The 19,816-nt window shown below is 43.5% G+C and overlaps 1 protein-coding gene across 6 annotated transcripts in view; it reads right to left on the minus strand.

Moving 5' to 3' along the window:
• Positions 1–167: 167 nt before the first annotated feature.
• LOC113026980 (zinc finger protein 469-like) overlaps positions 168–19,816 on the minus strand; it is a 227,278-nt gene continuing 207,629 nt past the window's right edge. For all 6 annotated transcript variants that reach the window (XM_026176333.1, XM_026176331.1, XM_026176329.1 and 3 more), the window contains one exon: positions 168–12,464. In XM_026176333.1, coding sequence (XP_026032118.1) covers positions 498–12,275 — 11,778 coding nt within the window. In that variant the 5' untranslated portion in view covers positions 12,276–12,464 and the 3' untranslated portion in view covers positions 168–497. The remainder of the gene's footprint in view (positions 12,465–19,816) is intronic.

The following is a 19,816-nucleotide window of genomic DNA, read 5'->3' on the forward strand; positions in this document are numbered from 1 at the left end:
ATGCAGTACAGTAATGTAAAAAAAAAAAAAATACAAAATGACTATGTAGGAAGTATTTATGAAAGGTGCACAGACAATAGTCCATGTCAGTTCTGATGTCATTTGGTCCTTTAGTAGAAAACATTAAAAAAATTATTTTATGAATGCAACATGAACATGCATTTCTAAAAACAAAATATTTTACTGTATTTTCAAGTATTCTTTTTTCTCTCCTTTAGGTAAATGAAATATATTCTCTTAAAAAAAGTTCAATGATTTCTCCAACTAGCATATTTAATTTCTGACCCAATATTCATATCTGCCATTCATCCTCACATTTATGTAATAAAAACACATGTACAAAGAAGAAATAAAGTGACTATGTAAGTATTTAAAGATTTAAAGCATTTCACAGAAAATAGCTGTGCAATCTCATTCACCATAATGAATTGTCTTAAACATTTATACCTGTGAACATTTACAGTCTATTATTCACAGATCCCCCCCCTCCCCAACCCTTAGTTAATAGATTCTGATGTGTCCTTCCTTAAAGGAATCTTAAAGCTAGTGAGTTTTTGGCCAAACAGCTGGCTGAGGAGGTGGTTCTGTGACTCTGCTGTCCGGTAGGAATGGGTCTCCATCGACCTTACCCCTATCTTTGGTCGAGATTTCAAAGAATTGTTCATGGGAACTGAAGAAACTTTCGATATCTGAGAATGCAAAGCTCTCCCCAGAGTTCCCTTTTTGGTTTTATAGTCCCCGTTCTGAGGGCTCACAAACTCAGCCTTCTTTTGCGTACAGCTATCAAGCAGACTTCGTTTCGACTGCAAGCCCAAACTTACAGTCTTGCACTTGGAAATGATTTTGTTGCTAACGACATCATCCCGTACTGAGGACAGCACAGGGTACTCATTCAGTCCATCTGACTTTCTCTGCAGAGACGGATTTGCACACTTGCTGGGGCAAAATTTCTTCTTGGGTCTAGAATCAACGCCAAAATTTTCTTGTGTGACTGGAGAGGAAACCCTTTGCAGGCTATGAGGGGATTTCGTGTCCTTTCTCTTCTTCTGTCGCCTCAGCGGTTCCTTATCCTCATTTGAAGCTGAGGCATTGGGGGAAACCTTGGAGTGAAGGCCTGGTGTTGACTCTGTGGTCTTTGGACTACTTTTGGTGTTGTCAATTGACTTCTCAAGGGCAGCCTTCTCTTTATTCTGACTGTCATATTCCTGCTCAGCACCATGAGATAAGATCTGTTGTTTGCTGCTATTACTAGAAGAGTTGGACATCTGATGCCACTGCTCCTCATCCCCCTGCTGGTCCATCACATCGACAGCTGATTCATCCTTTGCAGACTCAGGTGTCTTTAAACTGATTTGATTTTCTATTAAGCTGACTACAGAGTTGTCACTAGGAGGAGGTGAATCAGTTTTTTCTTCCGTTTCTGTAGCGTCACCTTGAACAGAACCTTCCTCAGCTTTAACAGTCTCCTCCCCCGCACCACTACTCTCTTTAGATGCTGACCAACAGGTTGTTTCTGCTCTAATGTGGATCGACTCATTCTCCTCTTTCACGTCGCATGCTTCAGGAATTGATATTTCATTACCCTCTTTATCAAGATGAGGCGAGGGAGTCGGGTCAATTTCCTCCTTCTTGGGTGTAGCAGACTCAGGAGAATCCATATGAATGCATTTTTCCAACTTTACAAGCAGTTCAGAGTAGTCCTCAGCAATGTCCTCAGTCTTCACACTTGTATTGTTTGTGTCACTGTGGTATTCATTTTTGATGGTCTGTGTGGAGTCGTCTGCCATGGACACAGGGGGTTTGGAAGACTGTGTGTCAGAGTTTTGATTTAAGTGCAGTGAGCTTACGCTAGCAATGCCACTGTCTGAGCTGTTTTCTTGCAGACTGTCAGGGAGAATTCTCCTCTTTTTACTTGTAGGCGAAACACATTCATCTTCTTTGGATGCAGACACTCTGACGGGTCTGAAGACGCCTCGGAATTTGAAAATTTTGTTTCCCCCTGACAGGTGCTTTTCCATGTGACGATCAAACTGCTCTTTCTTGGAGAAGGTGTAGTTACAGGTGCTGCAGATGAAGGATTTTTTAATCACGTGCATGACATCAGCGCAGAGCTCACAGGTGTAGAGGGTGGTGTGCTTCGAATCCAGCTCATCCACCTCCTCGTGAGCTCTCTTCAGATGATCTTTAAGCTCCTGGGCCTCCTGATAAGAGACGGGGCATTTGTGGCACAGGAAAATCCTTTCCAAATTGTGAACCACTAAATGTCTCTGGAGTTTGAATGGTTTGGGGAATTGTTTTCCGCAGTGGTGGCAGTCTCTTGAGGGGTCTTTGCAGTTGGGATGCATCTCCACGCTTTTAGGTGTCTCTGTTTTGTGGAGGACTTCAAGTGGGGTTAAGGCGTTCTTCCCACCAGCTCCGCTGGCGCTTTTACATTTGTGAAGCTTTGCCTCAGCACCCTCTACCATTGTGCTGTCTGCAGAAACAGCTTTTTCCTGTTCTTTATTAACTTTGCTGGCCTCTCTGCTCACCTTGCTGGGGCGATGTTGCATTATTGAGGAGATGAAGTTCTTCACTGCTGTCTCTTGCATGAAGCTGCCCGAAATGCCTAGCATGGATCCTTGAGTCTGACCCCTCCTGGCAAACTGTGTGGCATGCTCCCGTAAGTGTTCATTGTACATCCACACATCTGATATCTCCTTCAAACACATTCCACAGGTCCAAATACCTGTCTTGTTTTTTGCATGCTTCTCCCTCAGATGGTCTCTTAGTTGTTCCCTGGAGCTGAATTTACGCTGGACACACATGTAGCAGGTTGGAGGTGGAGAGGGGTTGTGGGAGAGTTTGTGAAAGTTCAGCTCACCCAGGGTAAGGAACCAAGTGAAACACACTTTGCACTTGTATTGTTTATCTTTGACTTTCATTCCGCCATCTTGCCGTTTCCTGCCTCGCCGCTCTGCCACTTTGTTGGACTTTTCATCATCTCTATTCTCCACATCAACAGTTGCGATTGCTGGAGGAGCTACTGAGATATCTTTATTAGAATCAAAGAACTGGATTTCTGGAAGCTGAAACGTGGTGTTCATGTTTTGGATGTCAATGCTGTGGAAGGTTTGAACGCCCTCTGGCTCCACAGTGTACGGGGTGGATGCTACTTCTGGTTTACAAGATTTGGGGTCAGAGGTCACAGATGAGCTGGTATCAAAGCTGGTGAAGGCAGCGGGACCGCTCCATTCAATTGAAGATTCATCAATTGTGCTTTCGAGAGGTTTCAAGAGGCTGCTGCGGAGCTCTTTAATGTTGTCATGAACAGCATCCCCCTGATCCCTCTGTTTAACATCTGCCAGCGGTGTGACATCTGCCTTTATTGTGCTGTTGTGGCACATATTCAACATGATGGCATCATCAAGAGAAATTGTCTCATATTCACAGTGCTTTGCGTGATTGTCATTAAAAGTCTGTTCAGCCTGGTTTTCCGCGAATTGATCTTTACTTTGCACGAATGTTTCAGGAGGAAGGAAGTCAGCAGTCACATTTGAACGGGGCGATAGCTTCTGCCTTTTGTTTCTTTTGCTGTACACCCTTTGGCACTTCTTCCTTTTTGCCTCATCATCTCTGGGGAAGAGCTGTGAGAATGTGGTGTCATCGTCAAGTAGGGCCTTCAGATCAGGACTTATACTTGGAGGGCTGAGAGCTGTGGAGTTCAAACAGGAGAGAGGATGTACTTTGTCTGCAGGGCTACTGTTTTTCTCACATTTTATTTCGCCTGCCACGTTTCTAAGAATCTCCTGGGCAAGGCTATCTTCTGAACCTTTCAGTTCACACATGTCTTCCACAGGGAGCAGAGTCCTTCTGGTTTCATCACATTCTCTGATAACCTCCTTTTCTACAGTTATAGTACTTTCCACATTATTATCCGTACACACTTCCAAATTTGCCATCTCTGTGATACTCGTACATTTTGTTTCTTCTGCATCAGCAATTTGATTGATCTCCACAGTTTCATTAAGTACATTTGTCTCTTTTGTTGGAGATCGGGCTGTGTTGTCAAAAGCAGGCTCTGAAGCAGCACAGTGAGGGAATTCCTCAGTTCTTTCACTGGTTTTCTCCTGTTCCTCAGAAGATTGGCTGCGCTCTGCACTGCTTTTGAATTCGGGAGTTATAGCTTGAAGTATATCTGTTTTTAATATATTCAGAAGCTCATCAGAGAGATGGTTAGGCTTTCTGTTTACCTCACTGTTCTTGTTCTTTCTAGCTTTGTTGTTCTTCTTTGCTTTTACTGACAGCATTGGGCTTTGATAGCCTATTTCATCTACTGCCACTGCACTTGTCTCACTTGCCATTTCCTCCAGGATGGATTCGGTGTCTGCCGCTTTAGATATGAGAGCACTACTTATCTCAGGCAGGCCATCTATTTTTGTTGGGTAACAGGTCTGTGAATCATCTTTATGTTTTTTCTCTGTAGTTTGTGATGCTTCATAAATAAGCGCACTCCCCTGATGGCTTGATGCTGCACTCTGCGGGCCAGTGTGTTTTTCAGCTTTGACCAAATGCTTCATTGCTTTATGCCTCTTTAACCCTGGCACAGTCCTGAAACACATGAAGCAAATTTCGCAGAGCACTTTGCCCTGCTGAGCGCTGCTCTGTGTCTTTTTTTGCGTCACATCTTTGTGTATTTGCGTTGTTGAACACTGGCCAGTGTCTATTGTTGGTCGCTTCTCTGAAGGGTCTGATGGAATCAGCATTTGTTCACTTTCACAGATGATGAGTGGCTTAGGAGTGGGCGGACCATCTGAAAAGGTTTTTTTGAGAAGTTTACTGTCCTCAACAGAAGCTTTGTGAGAATCTAAAGTTTCTGTTTCAGCCTTGCTCAGAAGGTCTGCATGCACATGCAAATTCTCAACAGGTTTGAGCACCTCATGGCAAACCTCCAGGTTTGTCTTTACATTACCAGCTGTAGAGTCTGTTCTCTTGCTTTGAGCTGGGAGCCCCAGTGAAAAACATGTGAATTTCATACTCTGCTGTAGCACCAGTGGTTCATCGGATGAATATAGCTTAGCTGCAGGGTTGGAATTCAGTGATGCTCCTGTGTCTGCTTCAGTTTTGCTAAAAATCAGTGCAGGGTTTATACTCAGATCACATGATTCAGAGTCATCACTGGGTCTCAGCACGGTATCTGCATTCTCTTTAGGCTGACTGGCTGGTGAGACTGGTATGTAATCGTACTGGTTTAGTTGTGGAGGTTCATCTGAGATGCTGTTATAGTTGAGTGGGCTGAGCTTGAAGTCGTACATTAAATCTCTTTTTCCAAGGCTCTCTGATACCACTGGTGGTTCTGCCATAACGGTTGCTGGAAGTGGAGAGGAGATGGTGGTTTCAGATCTGGGGATTTTACACTCTATCATTCCCAAGTGCAGGTCAGGCGGACTTATTAAAGAGTACTCCATCTCCACGGTTGTGTTTAGCTCCTCACTGTTTGAATTTTTGTTTTTGCCTTTGCTTCTTGGGGATTTTGTATTTTGAATGGAGTCTTGATCAATAAATTTATTGTCGCATGTATTGTTTGACTTACACGAATCCTCTTCTGTGTTACATTTCCGCATAGGCATTTGATTAGAGCTTGATAATAGAGGACTGACTGATGGAGCAGTCGTTAAATAGACGCAGTGACTTTCTTCCACTTCATCTCTGCACGGTGAGTTATGCTGACTTGCCATGAAATCAATGGGAAGCTGCTCTTTGATGTCCTGAACATTTAAAATCTCTTCTCGTTTCTGAGCAGACTCAAAGATGAGACCTGTCTCAGTTTTTAATGAGTCATTAAATGGAGTCATTTTGCAGGAATCACCGTTAATGATGCCATCAGACTGTGAAATGATCAACAGATTGCTTTGTCCCTCTATGGATTGGGTGTCATGGAAGGGCGAGCAGCATCTAGAGCTTTCTGTTTTGGTTTCCACCAGTAACGGACTGCAGGGCTTGTCTGTGGTGACAATCTCTACGGACATATCAGTTTCACTGTACGTCTGTGTCGACAGGCCTATTAAATGATCTTGGCTTGATGTTTCAACAGTTATTTTAACAGTTTTACTTTCTGACCGCTCCACTTTTAATTCGTCAGCATGCAATGAGCTGTTGTCGTCACGATTACCATGGCTACCAGCTGATTGTCGCTCCGCTGCTGCCTTCGTCACATCTGCCATTTTCTCACTAATATCTGAACTGGGCTCAGCCTGAGCTGGTGATAACAGATGAACACCAGAGTGACCCGTAATTCCCTTCACCGCCTCCGCTTCCTCACCCGTGGGTGAATACTCTCGGCTGACACTACTGTTTTTAAACAGCTGATCGACATTGTCCTCTGCATTACAGTTCCCGCAAGATTCCTCATCCACACGTGGCTCATGTGTCACCACACTTGAGCAGTGAGCAGTCTCGGTTAAAGTGCTACTCTTGGAGATATCCTGCTCTGATGCGACTTTACTCTGTGCCTTGTAATCCTTGTTTTCTGTGGCCTCACTTGGCTGCGATGAATTTGGCTGGCTGCCATTGACTCTGGGGTCAGCCTTGCTGGAGAGAGATGACTCTGACTCATCCAGAATGAATTCAATTTCATCCTTCCTCTCACTGATATTTGGAGGTGATAATATATTCTCCTTTTTCATAATTGCTTCCTTTTCCTCATGATCTTCTCTTTCAACTGCATCTGTTGCCTGACATTCAGTTTCTACATGTTGTTGACTTTGGGGAGAGTTGACATTTGGCGTTTTGTCTACTGATATAAGGGGTTCTTTCTTGAATATAGAGTGTGAAATCACCTCCAGACTTTTCATGAGATTTTCTGTATATCTCTTCTGCTCCAAAATCTCTTCCTTTGTTTCCGCAGGAGTGTCTTCTTCAGCACTTCTTTCCTCCGTTTTTTGACCAAGGTGGAGCTGTGGGTGTTCAATACGTGAGGATGCAGAGATTAAATTTGGTGCATGGCCCTCTTTGTCTGAAAATATTTCAAGAGCCCCTGATTCATTGTGAATTGCAGTGTGGGGACTGTGATGTTCACCCATTAGCTCAAATTGAAACGTGCCGTGCCATGAGAGTCCCTGTTCAGTGAAAGGCTCTGAAGGCATCGAAACAGGTACATCTATCGTCGGTACAGAGCATTTAGCATCCAAAGTGGGGCACTCACTCTCTGACTCATCACCCAGACGTAAAGGTGAAAATTTGCTCATTTGCAGCTGTTTGGGGACGTGCTGATCCAGTATCGGTGGCCTTTCCAACTTTGTTGTCTGCAGCTGGTTCTCGAGCTCGTTCACTATTCTCTTTATCTCCAGCTCATCCTCTGATGCACAGCTGTTGAGATTTGCACTGTAGTCAGTTATTTTTTCTGGCAGAGACAAAGGAACGTGATTATAATCTGGCTTCTTTTCATTTGATTTCTCCGAGTTGCTTTTGTACTGGGATATCTCATCTGGTAGAACGGGGCTAACAATGAGATTCCAGTCTCTTTGCTCCAGAAAAGGAGAGAAAGATGACACAAAGTCGTCCTTTTTCTCCGATGTGTTTTCTATTGAATGGAAACCCTCTTTTTGTATCGGCATCTCCGAGTAAAGGCCACCGTCAAAGCCTGTGAGGTCCCCAAACATTGATGAGGTGTCAAATGAAAGCGGAGATTTAATGAGTCCTTGCTCCTGGTCCAGGGGGTAAGGCATGAGGTGGAGTGTGTCTTTTTGTATCAGCGGGCTTTGGCTTTCAGTTGGAGACAGGCACACTTCATCCATCAAAGAGCTGCAAAGAGACCCAGGTTTGTGCGTGACTAGGTCACTGGCTAAAGTGATAGCCTCTTTCACTGCACAGACACTGTCGCTCTGTTTTTCAAACGTGGGAGTGTCTGATAACTCTGGCTGTGCAGCCAGGGAGCCCTCTCTTCTTTTGCCCTTTGTTTTTCTGTCAATATTGAAATCAGTTTCTTTGGTAGAGGGGGACTGTGAATTAAATGTCTTGTTATCTGTGCCGCCACATTGTGTTGGTTCGTCTTTAGGGCAAAGATTGTCTGCTCTCTGTAGGGAATTTCTGTCTGAAGTAACCGTTGTACTGGGTTCTTTTTTGTGAGACACGGGTTTCTCTCTTGATTTTGCATGAGACATTTTGCTTTTTTCCAAGTGCTTTACTGTGTCTTTTGCTTTTTGTGAGGATGCCGCTAGATCAGCAGCTTCAGGATTTGAGTGACATTTCTTTGGATCCTCTGTATTGTCTTTGATATCAGAATGAATGGCTTTGTTGTTGTTATACTTCTTGACAGATTTTGTGAAAGTCAGTGCAAGTGTGCTGGACTCTTTAAATAACTTCTGAGGGGAAGACCTTTCATGGGTTTTCTGCTCTGGAGACTCTTTGTTTTTGTCTGTCTTCTTCTCACAGTCTGAGTCAGTGCGATCAGTGCTTTTGGGGCTGTTGATACTATCACTTGAAACACTCACAGATGTGCTGAGTTCACTGCTTGTGGACGATCTGCTACCCCGCCTCCTGAGCCTCTGGTGAGAGCTGTGCTTGTCGGGCGAGAGAGAAACCTCTTCGCTTTTTTTCATCTCAAAACAGTCCTTCGACTCATGCCTCCATGCTGCCTGGTCCCTCTCGCTCTTCGCTCGCCACTTGCACTCTTTAGTGTATGTATATTTACAGCGACTACTCTGATTCAGTCGGCCTTGGCTTGCTATCTTTACGGGCTCACATTCATCATCTGAGTCTGAGACATAGTCGTATTCTCCAAAGGCGGTGTTCTGCACCGTAGGAGTTAGTCTCTCCATCACCAAGGAAAACTGAAGGTTTTTAGTACCTTTGACGTGGAGTTTATGGAGCTTATTTTTCTGTTGAACTATTTTGTGAATAAGTTCTTTGCTCCAGGTGCCCCCTCCAGTGTTTTTCCTCTTGCTCTCTTTCACTGCAGTTCTTGAAGTCGGAGAGGTGGAGGCCTGTGAGGGTGCCGACCCTCGAAGTGCGGAGTTGTCCTGAAAGCTCTTAACGCCGCAGCGTTCCGAAAACTTGCTGGATAAGAGTAACCTCTGTGTCCCCGTGTTTTCGCCCTCGCTCTTGCACAGAGTTTTTGCCTCTTTCACTTTGCTGCCTTGTTCCCACGTCTTCTCCCTGGAGGCAATTCTTGAATTTTTATGAGAGACTTCTTTTTTTATGTTAATTTTCTCATCTTGTTCCAGATTCAGAGAGATTTTCTCAGGGCTCTCTACATCAGAGTCATAAAAATACTTTTCCTGTGTGAAAGACACATCATCAACTGCTTGTTTATTTTTGCTCTCAAAGACCAGGGATTCTTTCATTTTCAGAGATTGTTTGTTTGACGATGTTTTGACAGTGGTGAGGTCATCATCAGCAAATGCATCAATAAAGCTGCTGTCTATTTCAGCATTGTCTGACTGATATCCCAGTCCGTTCAAAGCTTCTGTGATTAGACTGTCTAACTTGGCATCCATTTCCAGCTCGGGGAGGTTGACTGAACTGGAGAACAGTTTCATTGAATCGTCTTTATTGTCTCCTTTCATTTCACTGTCACATATCAGGTCGCCATTTTTATTGAGGCCCAACAAAGACAAGTGAAGATCAGACGGACACCTTGAGAGTGAAACGTTTGACACGGACGACACTGCTTTTGCTGGATCTGAATGGTATTTTCTACTGTCCTCAATCTTTGCCGTTTCTTTGAGGTCATTTTGTGCAAACGTGTGATGAGCACAGTATTGCTTATGGCCTAAAAATGAGGCCAGGTTGTTGAAATTTTGATCACACTGTTTGCATGTCAGGAGCACATCCAACTGGTCAAGATTTGCTGTGGCTAATGAGCTGGCTAACAGCTGATGTGCAGAGTATGGCGGGGGAGGCTGCTGGTGCTCCACGCCAAAACTATCCACATAAGCTTTGCTTCCATCCATAGTTGTCTTTACATGACTACTGCTTTGCAGGTAGCTCATCATGTCGTCTTTGGGTCTGTCTGGTACAAAAGGAAGGTTCCGCGGAGCGTCGGAATGAAACTGGTGGGAGTGAGTGCTCAGGTGATCTGAGGGTAACTGGGTTTTGCCTTGTGGTTGGTGATAGAATGGGTGAGAGGGTGGTGGCTTAGATATCTGCGTGTCCTCTGAGCTGATGTTAACAGGGCTCGTGGATGCTGGGGAGTGGGAGGAGCAGGTACTGCTAGATGCAGGATTATGAACTGGGGATGGTAAAGGGGATTCATAAGGCGATACCATCATCAGTCCCATAGGCGGCACCTGTAATGGTGGAAAGCTGTAGTTTCTTGACGGTGCTGCTGGAAGAGAATGATTGAGTCCAAAGAATACTACCTTATTTTTCGACTCACATACTTGTGAGTGGCTTGTTTCTACTTTAAAAGTTGGGACTGTGTTACTGTTTTTTTTAACAATCTCCTGTCTTTGGTTTGAAAAGACATCACCAGTTCTGCTGTTCTGAAATGAGCCAGGAGTTTTCAACGAGCTGGGTTTATGTGATTTTATGTCATCCTGCCAGTCAGAGGGGGAAACTATGTAAGCCAATTTTTGATTGCTTATTTGTCTAGATAACTCAATTCTACTTTGGTTTGGCATGGCAGGGGTGGGTCGTATCTGCTGCCAGGGCATTCTGTTATTTTTAGATGAATTTGGCCTTTGGTCAATCGCTGGCTGGTTCTGAAACTGAAACTTGTCATTTATATCAGTGTACTGAATTGTGTTTGGATCCTCTTGTGAATATGCCTTATTAGGCCCCTCCCATGAATGTGGTATCCTACTTAGAACATTACTGTTGATGTTTTTATCAAAAGCCATTGTGCTCGAGCGAATGTTATTGACTGGAATGCTGTTATATGTTTTGGTGGGAAAGTGCATTGGTGAGCCTGGGACTTGTGAAATATTTCTTGCATGCATACTTCCTTGAATGAGTGTTCTTTGGTTGGCAGCTGTGTCTTTGGGGTGACAGTTTCTCTTACTCCCCGAGGTGATGGCTGCATCCCTACTGTCTGCCTGACCAATTGCATCTGTGCTCTCGGCCAGCCCAGTCTTTCCTTGCTCCGACTGCTGTGAGCTGGAGCCAGAGCTGTCACTGCTGGCTGAGTCCTCACTCAGGTTTCTTGGACACTGGATGGATGATGCCACCCCTTGCATAAACTGTGACTGCGGATTGTGAGGATAAGTGCTTCGACCCTCTGGTTGCTGTTCATTATTGAACTGAGTGTTGTTCTGAGCAATATTTTGCCCTTCTGCAGGTGCGAAAGAAAACGAGTTATGGGTCACATGAACAGAACCTAAAGAGGCGTTTGTGAAGTCTTGGGATTGTGGGTCCTGTTCACAGGGAAAAGAGTCAGAGGTTGATTCTTCCATTAAATTATATCCATACTGAAATGGGCCAGGCACAAATGTGTTTGCCTTATTTGCTTCTGATAGGGCAGTGGATTTCTGCGATGAAACCCCAAAGTTAGCACCATTGAAAGTCCTTTCAGGAGATGCCCATGCATTAGAGCCACTCAGATGAAAGTCAGTCAGAATCAGTTGGCCGCCAGGCTGTGCACTGTTGCTCTCCATGGATGCTGGCTGCTGCTGCTGTGACAGGGGTGGGTGTGGGTGAGATGATGTTCCACTTGAGGAGCCCAGTGTCTGTGAGGTAAAGCTTTGGGAGGTGAGGTTAGAGGAAGCCTCTTGGAAACAGCGGCTGTAGCTAAGCTCTTCTTGTTGTAGTTCGGCCTCTCTCTCTGGTATACTGGGAACGTGGAATCTGTAGCTGCCCGAAACTGGGCCACGACTGGTTTCCAACTTCTTGGGTGGCAAAACCTTCTGCTGCGGATATGCAATACCAACAGTGCGTGGATTTGTAATGCCTGGTCTGTACAGCTGCTGTGGGTTGCCTCGCTCTGTCTTTACTGACCGCTTCCCTTTCTCTCGGCTGCGGCTCTTTCCACTTGGAGACTGGGGACTGCCTTTGCCACTCGACCAAGTCCTGTCAGTGGCGAACTTTGATCTGTTCTGCAGTGATCTGAAGTCAATCTTCCCTGCTTGCTGTGGTCGTATGACAGCCTCACGCTGCTGAGGACAGTCCCTTTTCTTCTCTATTTTTTCAGCTTTGGGCCCTCTGCTACTGGCTCTGGCCTCAGTGCCTGTGCTTGAAAAGTGCTCTGAAGATTCCTTTGAGGTTTTTTCACTCGTCTGCTCCAGCGTGGTGCCCTCATCCTGCAGTTTGGACTCAGTGTCCAGCTCTTTGACTGCATGCATTCGCTGAGTCTCTCCTGCCATGGTGCACAATGTGTGCTGTGAAGGCCTGGTCCTCAGAAGCGCTATCTGGGAGACAGGGACATCGTCTTGTGTGTAGTAATAATCACTAAATGTCCAGTGGCAGGAACTGCAGGGACCGGGCTTCTCGCTGCAAGCTCATCTCTTCACCCTCATTGTCAATTGCAGATCTGGCACCAAAGCAAATCAGACCTGGAAGGAATAAAGAGCAAAGAGGATCAGATGGCAACCTTAAACTATCTGATGAAAACAATTAAAAACTCTTAGAAATTAAATGTTTTTTGTTAGATAAAAGCAAACAATACTAATTAAACATGCAAGCGAAACATTGAACAGCATTCAGAAAAACTTGTGTATCCAAAAAATACTTTTTGGCCTAGGTGTTAGTATTGAAAATAGAAATGTCAGGAACTTCCAAATGAAACAAATAAAGTTAAAAAACAAAACAAAACCCTACAGTTTCACACAAAGCTACTTCATGTCATATACTTGTTCCCTGTTTCTGCCAGCAGAGAGCAGTATTGCAGCATCAAACAACAGTACTGTCAATATACACTGTGTGATCAATAGGGAATTCCAAAATTCTGTCTTTTCATACTAGTCCTTGAGATATTACTTAGTCTAAGTTCCTTTTTTCAACAACAGACACATTTCAAACAACCACATAGAGTTTTTTTGAGTGCTTGATTCTCGCTTGACAGCAGTAAATAGTTGTTGTGTCATATTCAACAGTCATACAAAGAAAGCAGTTTCGTCTTGGAATGATGAAGTTGAACGTAGTTCTGAGGATGAGAAAAATTCAGTACATGCATCCAAAGTGCATTGCCAGTAAATGAATCACAGACTCCTTGAGAGAAGGGACACAATGCCACAGTGTTCTTTTGCTACAGAAGGCTTCAGGTTTAGATCATGGAGGAATATCGAGGATTAGTCAGCCAGCCCTTAGACAGTGAGAAGTGAGGGCACACTGACGTTTGTTGCCTTTCCCCAGGCATCCCAGACAGTGCTCTCGGGTCCTGGTTTACTTTGGCCCGGCAATGCTCCTGGTTGATTGAGGTCAGACCAAATGAAACTTGCAGTTAGCACCAAAATGTAATTTCTAGGCCCGGTAACCAAACTTCCAACACATCTTCTGTCTGCCTCCACTGACTATACCGGTACTGGAGGTAGCCTGTGTTTGCCGAGACTACCTTTCTGGTTAAAGCATCTGTTTTGGCTACCATCCACTGTGCTGAAGTGTCCTTGAGCAAAGCACTTGTGGTTTCCTGAGGAAAGTTTTAGCTTGTGAGGAATGAGTGAAAACTGCATACTAAAATGAAAAACTAAGTACCACTGAATCGAGCCTCTCTTTTAGCCAGTGACTATAATGGAGCCAGAAAACTGTATATAACACTGTGAGATGTGAAAGACAAACAGACAGTAAGTATGTGCACCCTCATCAGTCTCTCAGGAGATTATTTTTTTGGAACTCTCTGGGTCATTTTGTCATCAGCACCTGATTTTGTTTCCATCTTGAATCCATCCTGTGGAATCAATATTTTTACTAAAACATCCTTTAGCAGGTTGGTATGGTAATTATGATTTATGTACTCTTTTATTTATAGCCGTATTCAGTTAGAGGTATAATTCAGGCAGATTTAAAAAAACAACCCTACTTTAGTTTTTTTTGCAAAACATCCAAATTCCTTTCGTAGAGATCGTATCTGATCACCTGAGCACCGAGCCTATGATAAGACTGTTTGACAGCACAACATTAGTGCTGACTATCTGGAAGACGATGACAGATGGCTCACAAATGAATTCTTTGTGCACCCTGGCAAAAGAACCAAACCACATTTAATCACGATGAAACATAAATACAATCCTGTTTCTGTAGGAGTATGTCTTGTGGCCTTATTAATGGTAATAAGTTAGCAAGTGCATGGTATGTTGACTGTATTGTAGTGTAAGTGAGGTCACAGCCAGATAGGTCCCTAAAGGTGGACAATTGTTTTTCACTGTATAAATTCAAGCCCTCTCAAAGCCACAGAGACGAGGAGATGAGCTGATATGAGATAAGATGTGTTGGCCTACAGCTTTGAGCCTTGAAGGCCATTATGTTTCCATCCACAAAGCAGCAGTCAATGCTTTCAGATACCACATGACACACAGTGAGATATGACCCTCAATTTTTTCTGACAAGATCACCCTGTGCTGCATGTTTCCTTGTCTCATCCTGTGGTAAACCTCCCAGAGGTATTTAACAGTTTGGAAGGGAGACCTGAAGCTGAGACCTGGCTAGGTTTTGACCTGGTTGTGAAAAATCACATCCCCTTTACAGCTCCACAGAATCTGAAAGCCAAAGTGTCTGCAGGTATCTCTGCCACCGGTTGGGGAAACTGGGGTGAACGGTCTTGCCGCGTCTCCATCAGGCAGCGCTTGATCCAGCACTGCTGAGTCAACAGTCACGATCATACATCATAGCCCCAATTGTATTTGCCTAGACTGGCTGTTGCGGTTTGTGGCTGTGAATGAACAAAAAGAGCAGTATGAGGATCACAGGAACCTTACAGAAGTAGCACCAAAGCCTGAGCTGTCAGTTTACAAAGAGTAAAGGGTCAATTATAGTCTAAAAATGCCTTGGACACTTCCCCTACAGCCCTGGGCTGCACAGTATTTCTTTCCCTTCTCATAAACAAGAATTATTTCATGCAGAGACTGCTTGCATATTAATCTGGCAAATTGGTGGTGTTTTTGCACTGCTTACTCAGTTTTTTCATGAAATAGCATGAATTGCTGTTGGACTGTGTATAAAGACAATGTGGTGGTGACAGAATTGCAAGCTGGGCACAAGTTCATATCAAATCCTGTGTGACTGGTCTAAAATTTATTCCATAAAAGTGCATTTTAGTGCAGTTTTATAAGTCAATTAAGGCTGTGTGTATGTGTCCATGTGAGTGTGTGTTCTTCAGGCCTCCTGTCAAATCACCAAGTCTTTCAGGCAGTGGCGCCCCATATGGCTTCACCACAACACCACCCTGACTCTCAGCTTGAGACTGCTGAGTGCCTAAGAACTGGTGTGCTTGTGGTATAAGTCCACGCGTGTTTGTGTGTGTGCGTGCACATAACTGTAACAAAAGTGGCTACACTGTTTTCTCCCATTACTTTCACAAGGGTCTGTACTGGTTTCTCACAGGAACGAAGGAAGGGATGGTTAAACGGTGCTTGAATGAAAGCTCAATTTCCTGGAAGCCCCTTTCCTGTCATTTTAGAACAGGATGTATGTGGTGTTGGTTTAAGTGAATATTTGCTAGTAGCGCTGTCAAAATCTTTGTCGACTCATCACATCAGTCTCACATAGCTGCTTTTGCCATTTAGAGGCCAAAACCTCTAAGCGCCATATCTCTCAAAATCAGTTAACATAAAAGACTACAGGCTCAGCATCTCTTTTTTTATGAGCCACTCAACACCTCTGTTGATGTGCGTTCTGTAATAGGAGAGTACCCAAAGGTGACTCACAGAAATGGTAAAAGCAGACCAGAGCTACTAAAATGGGTGATCTTAACAATGCAGCAATTCAACATTTGTTTAAGACACCACAAAAAAAAGGTGGCTCGGGAAGACAATGACTCTCCAGAGAAACAAAAAACCCTTAATGCCAAGAGAAAAGCAACAGCAGGGTGAGTAATCCACTCCTACAAAGAATGGCTTGCTTTATAATAATGGAAATCAATAACTGCCATCAGCTGCTTGTTCGCCTTTTCCAGATGCTTGTGCACTGAAACATCAACATGCAGTGGTCTAGAAGATCACTGAGGGAGAGAAGACAGATGAAGACGAGAGATGATGAGAGGTAAGAGGTGATGGAATGGAGAGGCATTTATGGGGTAACGGGGAATTCCATTAAGTAGAAGGAAAAGTGTGCAAAAGGGATGGGTTGTTCAGTGTGTTGCGTAGCCCAGTAGGCTGTGTAATGAGAGGGATGCTGGTGGGGTGTCTCACTGCTCTCCTCACACCTTTCCCAGCATGACCAGCCCAGTGAAGAGAATGCATGGTGAGAGTGGCTGGCCCCAGGCCCTTGTTGGGGCTCTCCGCCAAAACCTCTGTCAGCGTGCCTGCCTCCTCCCCTGTAATTCTGGAGACATCCATTATGCAAGCAATTTGCCTTTAAGATCTCTGCACTTATGTCTATTTAACGGCAGGCTAGGAGGAGAGATATGACAGTGATGCGCTTTCTCAATTCTGCCACCGCAGTTATTAAAACAGAAGCAATGGATGTGGGTGTGCGAACAGCAGTGGCCTGTCAGTAGTTCATAACCTTAGTTTCTCAGTGTACGATTTACAGAGGATAATTAACGAGTCATCTGTCTTCTGCCATACTGGTGACATTTTGCGAGAAGTCAGTTCAGAGTGTCTGAAAGAAGAGCACATCTGAGCACTTCAAATGAAGCAGCGAGCAAAGCACTAAAAGGAGGTTTGTTAAATTTGTGCCTCCCTGCTCGCCACCACCCTAACCCCACCCTTCACCCACTGTGGTTAACTGCTCAGTGGGTAAGATAGAAGGTGTGTATGTGTATGTGAATCTGTTAGTGTGCATGAGTGTGCGCGTCTCAGAGGTTTTGGTGTGTAATTCCAGAGGCTGTCCTTACCCCCTCCCAAGTTTTTCCTCTTTCACAGACGAGTTTTTTCTTTTATTTATTTTTTTTGCTAACCACTGAATTCTGGAGTCAGTCTGTTTCCATATTGCTAACCACAGCATTCCATCAACATGATGGAATCTTTGTTTTAGAGCATTTCAAGGTTATTATTTTTTCTTCTTGACACAGTTTCCAGTATTTCTGCTTGTCTGTGGAATATTACTTGTGTGGCTGTGACAGAAAAAGGTGTGTGTGACAGACATGTAAAACATGAGTGAGTAGAAGAGGATATTAATGAAAAGGGCGATGGAGGTAAAATTTCCTGGCTCCTTCTTGTTTTTAATGGAGAAAGTCTTCCTTCTTTACCGTATCAATATTTGCTTGTCCTTTCTTCTGCCTGGGCAAAAGTATTTGGTTGCCTCTAAAAAAATCATCAGTTGACATTCTCATTTAGCCTCATTTGTAATTGTTTCAATTAGGTCCAGGGCTGTACTCGGGGGAAATTTAACCAGATGACAGTTAATACTATAAGACACACCAAGAGCTCCAGTAAAATAACTAACTATTAATTGCTGCACATATCTAGGAATTTATAAGGTAAAAGACACTTCATGCTTTCTTCACCAAGCCACATACCACAAAAGACAACCTAAACTCATTAAACACTGGCTGAAAGGTATCTGAGGAAAGTCCCGTTATAAAGTGGTCATGGTAGAACAATTACTGAATCTGGATACAGTAGATGCAAAAGGTGAAAGGTGAAACATAGAAGCTTTGGCTTTAGCTCTTTCAGTCACACGTTACAAAGAAATCATAACAATCCTGACAAATTCAGATGTGCCAGATAAAAAAAGACCATCTGTTAATCTTTACTTTGACGTTAAAGTATGTGAAGTTTTTTTTTTAAATAATTGAAACCGGTTTTATTTAATAATTAGATACATGTCTTTTTCATCCTCTACATGAAAATAAACTTTGATCTTTACAAACCTTGAGGTAAATTATTGTACACACATACTCAAGGACTGAAACGGCATGTAGGTTTATACGGTACAGACATATTTATGTAAACTTTGTCTGCAGTTTCTCTTTCATTAAATAATTTCTGCAGCCATTAGCTATCAGATTCCCATAAATCCATGATACCGTGTTACAATAAAAGTGTCCATCTATTTATGACATACATGTTTTGCTCCATTAATATTTGCATATCCTGTGCCTTAAAGAAGCCAGAGGCAGTGAGACTCTGGCGCCAGTAGCACATAGGTGAAAGTCCAGAGATGAGACTGGGCCTGCGAAAGATGCGCAACAACCTCTTTGGCCTCTGGGGAATCAGCCCTTTGTTAGTGACCCATCACCCTACCTCCCATGAGCAAATGAACAACCTCACCTAACACAAGCGTGCAGAAACACGCCGCGCGGTAGCCACAAAATTTTGACACAAGCTTCCTTGTCGTCATACGCCATGCCTAAATGGCAAAATACTTATTCAGCCATGCACATGCTGCTATTTCTACACGGTAACAAAAGCTCTAAAATGATTTTTACAACTGGCATAAAGTCTGTGCCTCACACTAATGTTTTAAGCAGTGAAGAAATTCTATATCCCCCTGCAAAAAGAGTAAAAGCAAACCTAACATCACTGGGTATTTAAAGCATGTTGTGTGTTGAACTAAGTACGGAAGAACAGGCAATATTAAATAATTTTGAGATTCTAGTTAGATTTGTTTCTCTTTTAGACAGCCAGATAAGCCCGCATACTACAGCCTTTTGTGGACAGATGCTTTCATTAGAAGAAGTTGGGAGTGGCAGAAATCCATTAAAGACAATGAGGCAAAAGTCTTTTAGACTCCTGTTTACCTGCAGGATATACTCATGACCTTTCACCTTCAGGTTCAACTTTTGCTTAGTAAGGTTTAGACAGGAGTTAGTGTGCACGTATCTCCAGACAAGGGGACAGTCGAGTCCCGGCATGTGACTGTGAAACTTTGGGAAAGGGGGCCATTTAAATGCAGTACATGTCAGTGCCACATAAAACAAGCACATTTTCATGAAATACAGTTTTTCTGTGAGACTTCACAGCTGGCAGATATACAAAAACTCTTTTTGTGAACATTTGGTCTCACTTCATGATAGCAGTTAGGAAAATGGTTCAGGTTTTACGTGAGTGCATGAAAGTGCATTCACACATTCAGAGGAGTAAAATTGTATATGTGTGCTGTATTTATCCAGACAAGTCTGTTTATGTACAACGTGAGTATAAGTTGTATGACTGACATGCACAATGTTTGGGTTTTTATAGAGTAGTAGATGTAATATTACTTTACGGCACCAGCGGCTGAATCAAAGTCAGATTTAATTCTGACTTGATCTTGTCACAGAGATTTAAATCAAAAGGAGAGCGGGTTTGTAATGGAAAGTAATTCACTCCTTTTAGATTTGGCAGCATCTGATGTGCCATATGCTGAGAGAAAGAGCTCAGTATTCTACCGTTAGGTTGGGACAGAGACAAGAACAGAGAAAAAACAAAAAAAAACATGACCAGTAAACTTCTGTTTTCTTGCTTCAAACATCATTCCCAGATGAACCATTGTGCCTCTTCTTTCCTTCATTCTATCTTGTGCTGTCTGTCTTAACACTTTCTTTCTGTCTCCATCCCACACCCACATGAAAGAAAATCTCTTCAGTTTAGCATTAGGCTACAGGAACTGAGGGACAGGTGGGGGTTGGTCATGAGAGGAAACAAAAACATTTGTGGAAGATTTAGGACGAAGGTTACTGGAGTGGCTGCATGACTGACAGTCACAGCTTAATGCTAAAATGTCTGTGAAGAAGCTTCTCGGATGATAAGTGAAACATCTTCAAGCAACTTAAAGAAGTCCCGACGCTTTTCTTTCCAAGCTCCTTAGACTTAGCTTAGGTTGTTTG

This window comes from Astatotilapia calliptera, chromosome 7 (assembly GCF_900246225.1).
Source record: "Astatotilapia calliptera chromosome 7, fAstCal1.2, whole genome shotgun sequence".
Classification (NCBI taxonomy): domain Eukaryota; kingdom Metazoa; phylum Chordata; class Actinopteri; order Cichliformes; family Cichlidae; genus Astatotilapia; species Astatotilapia calliptera.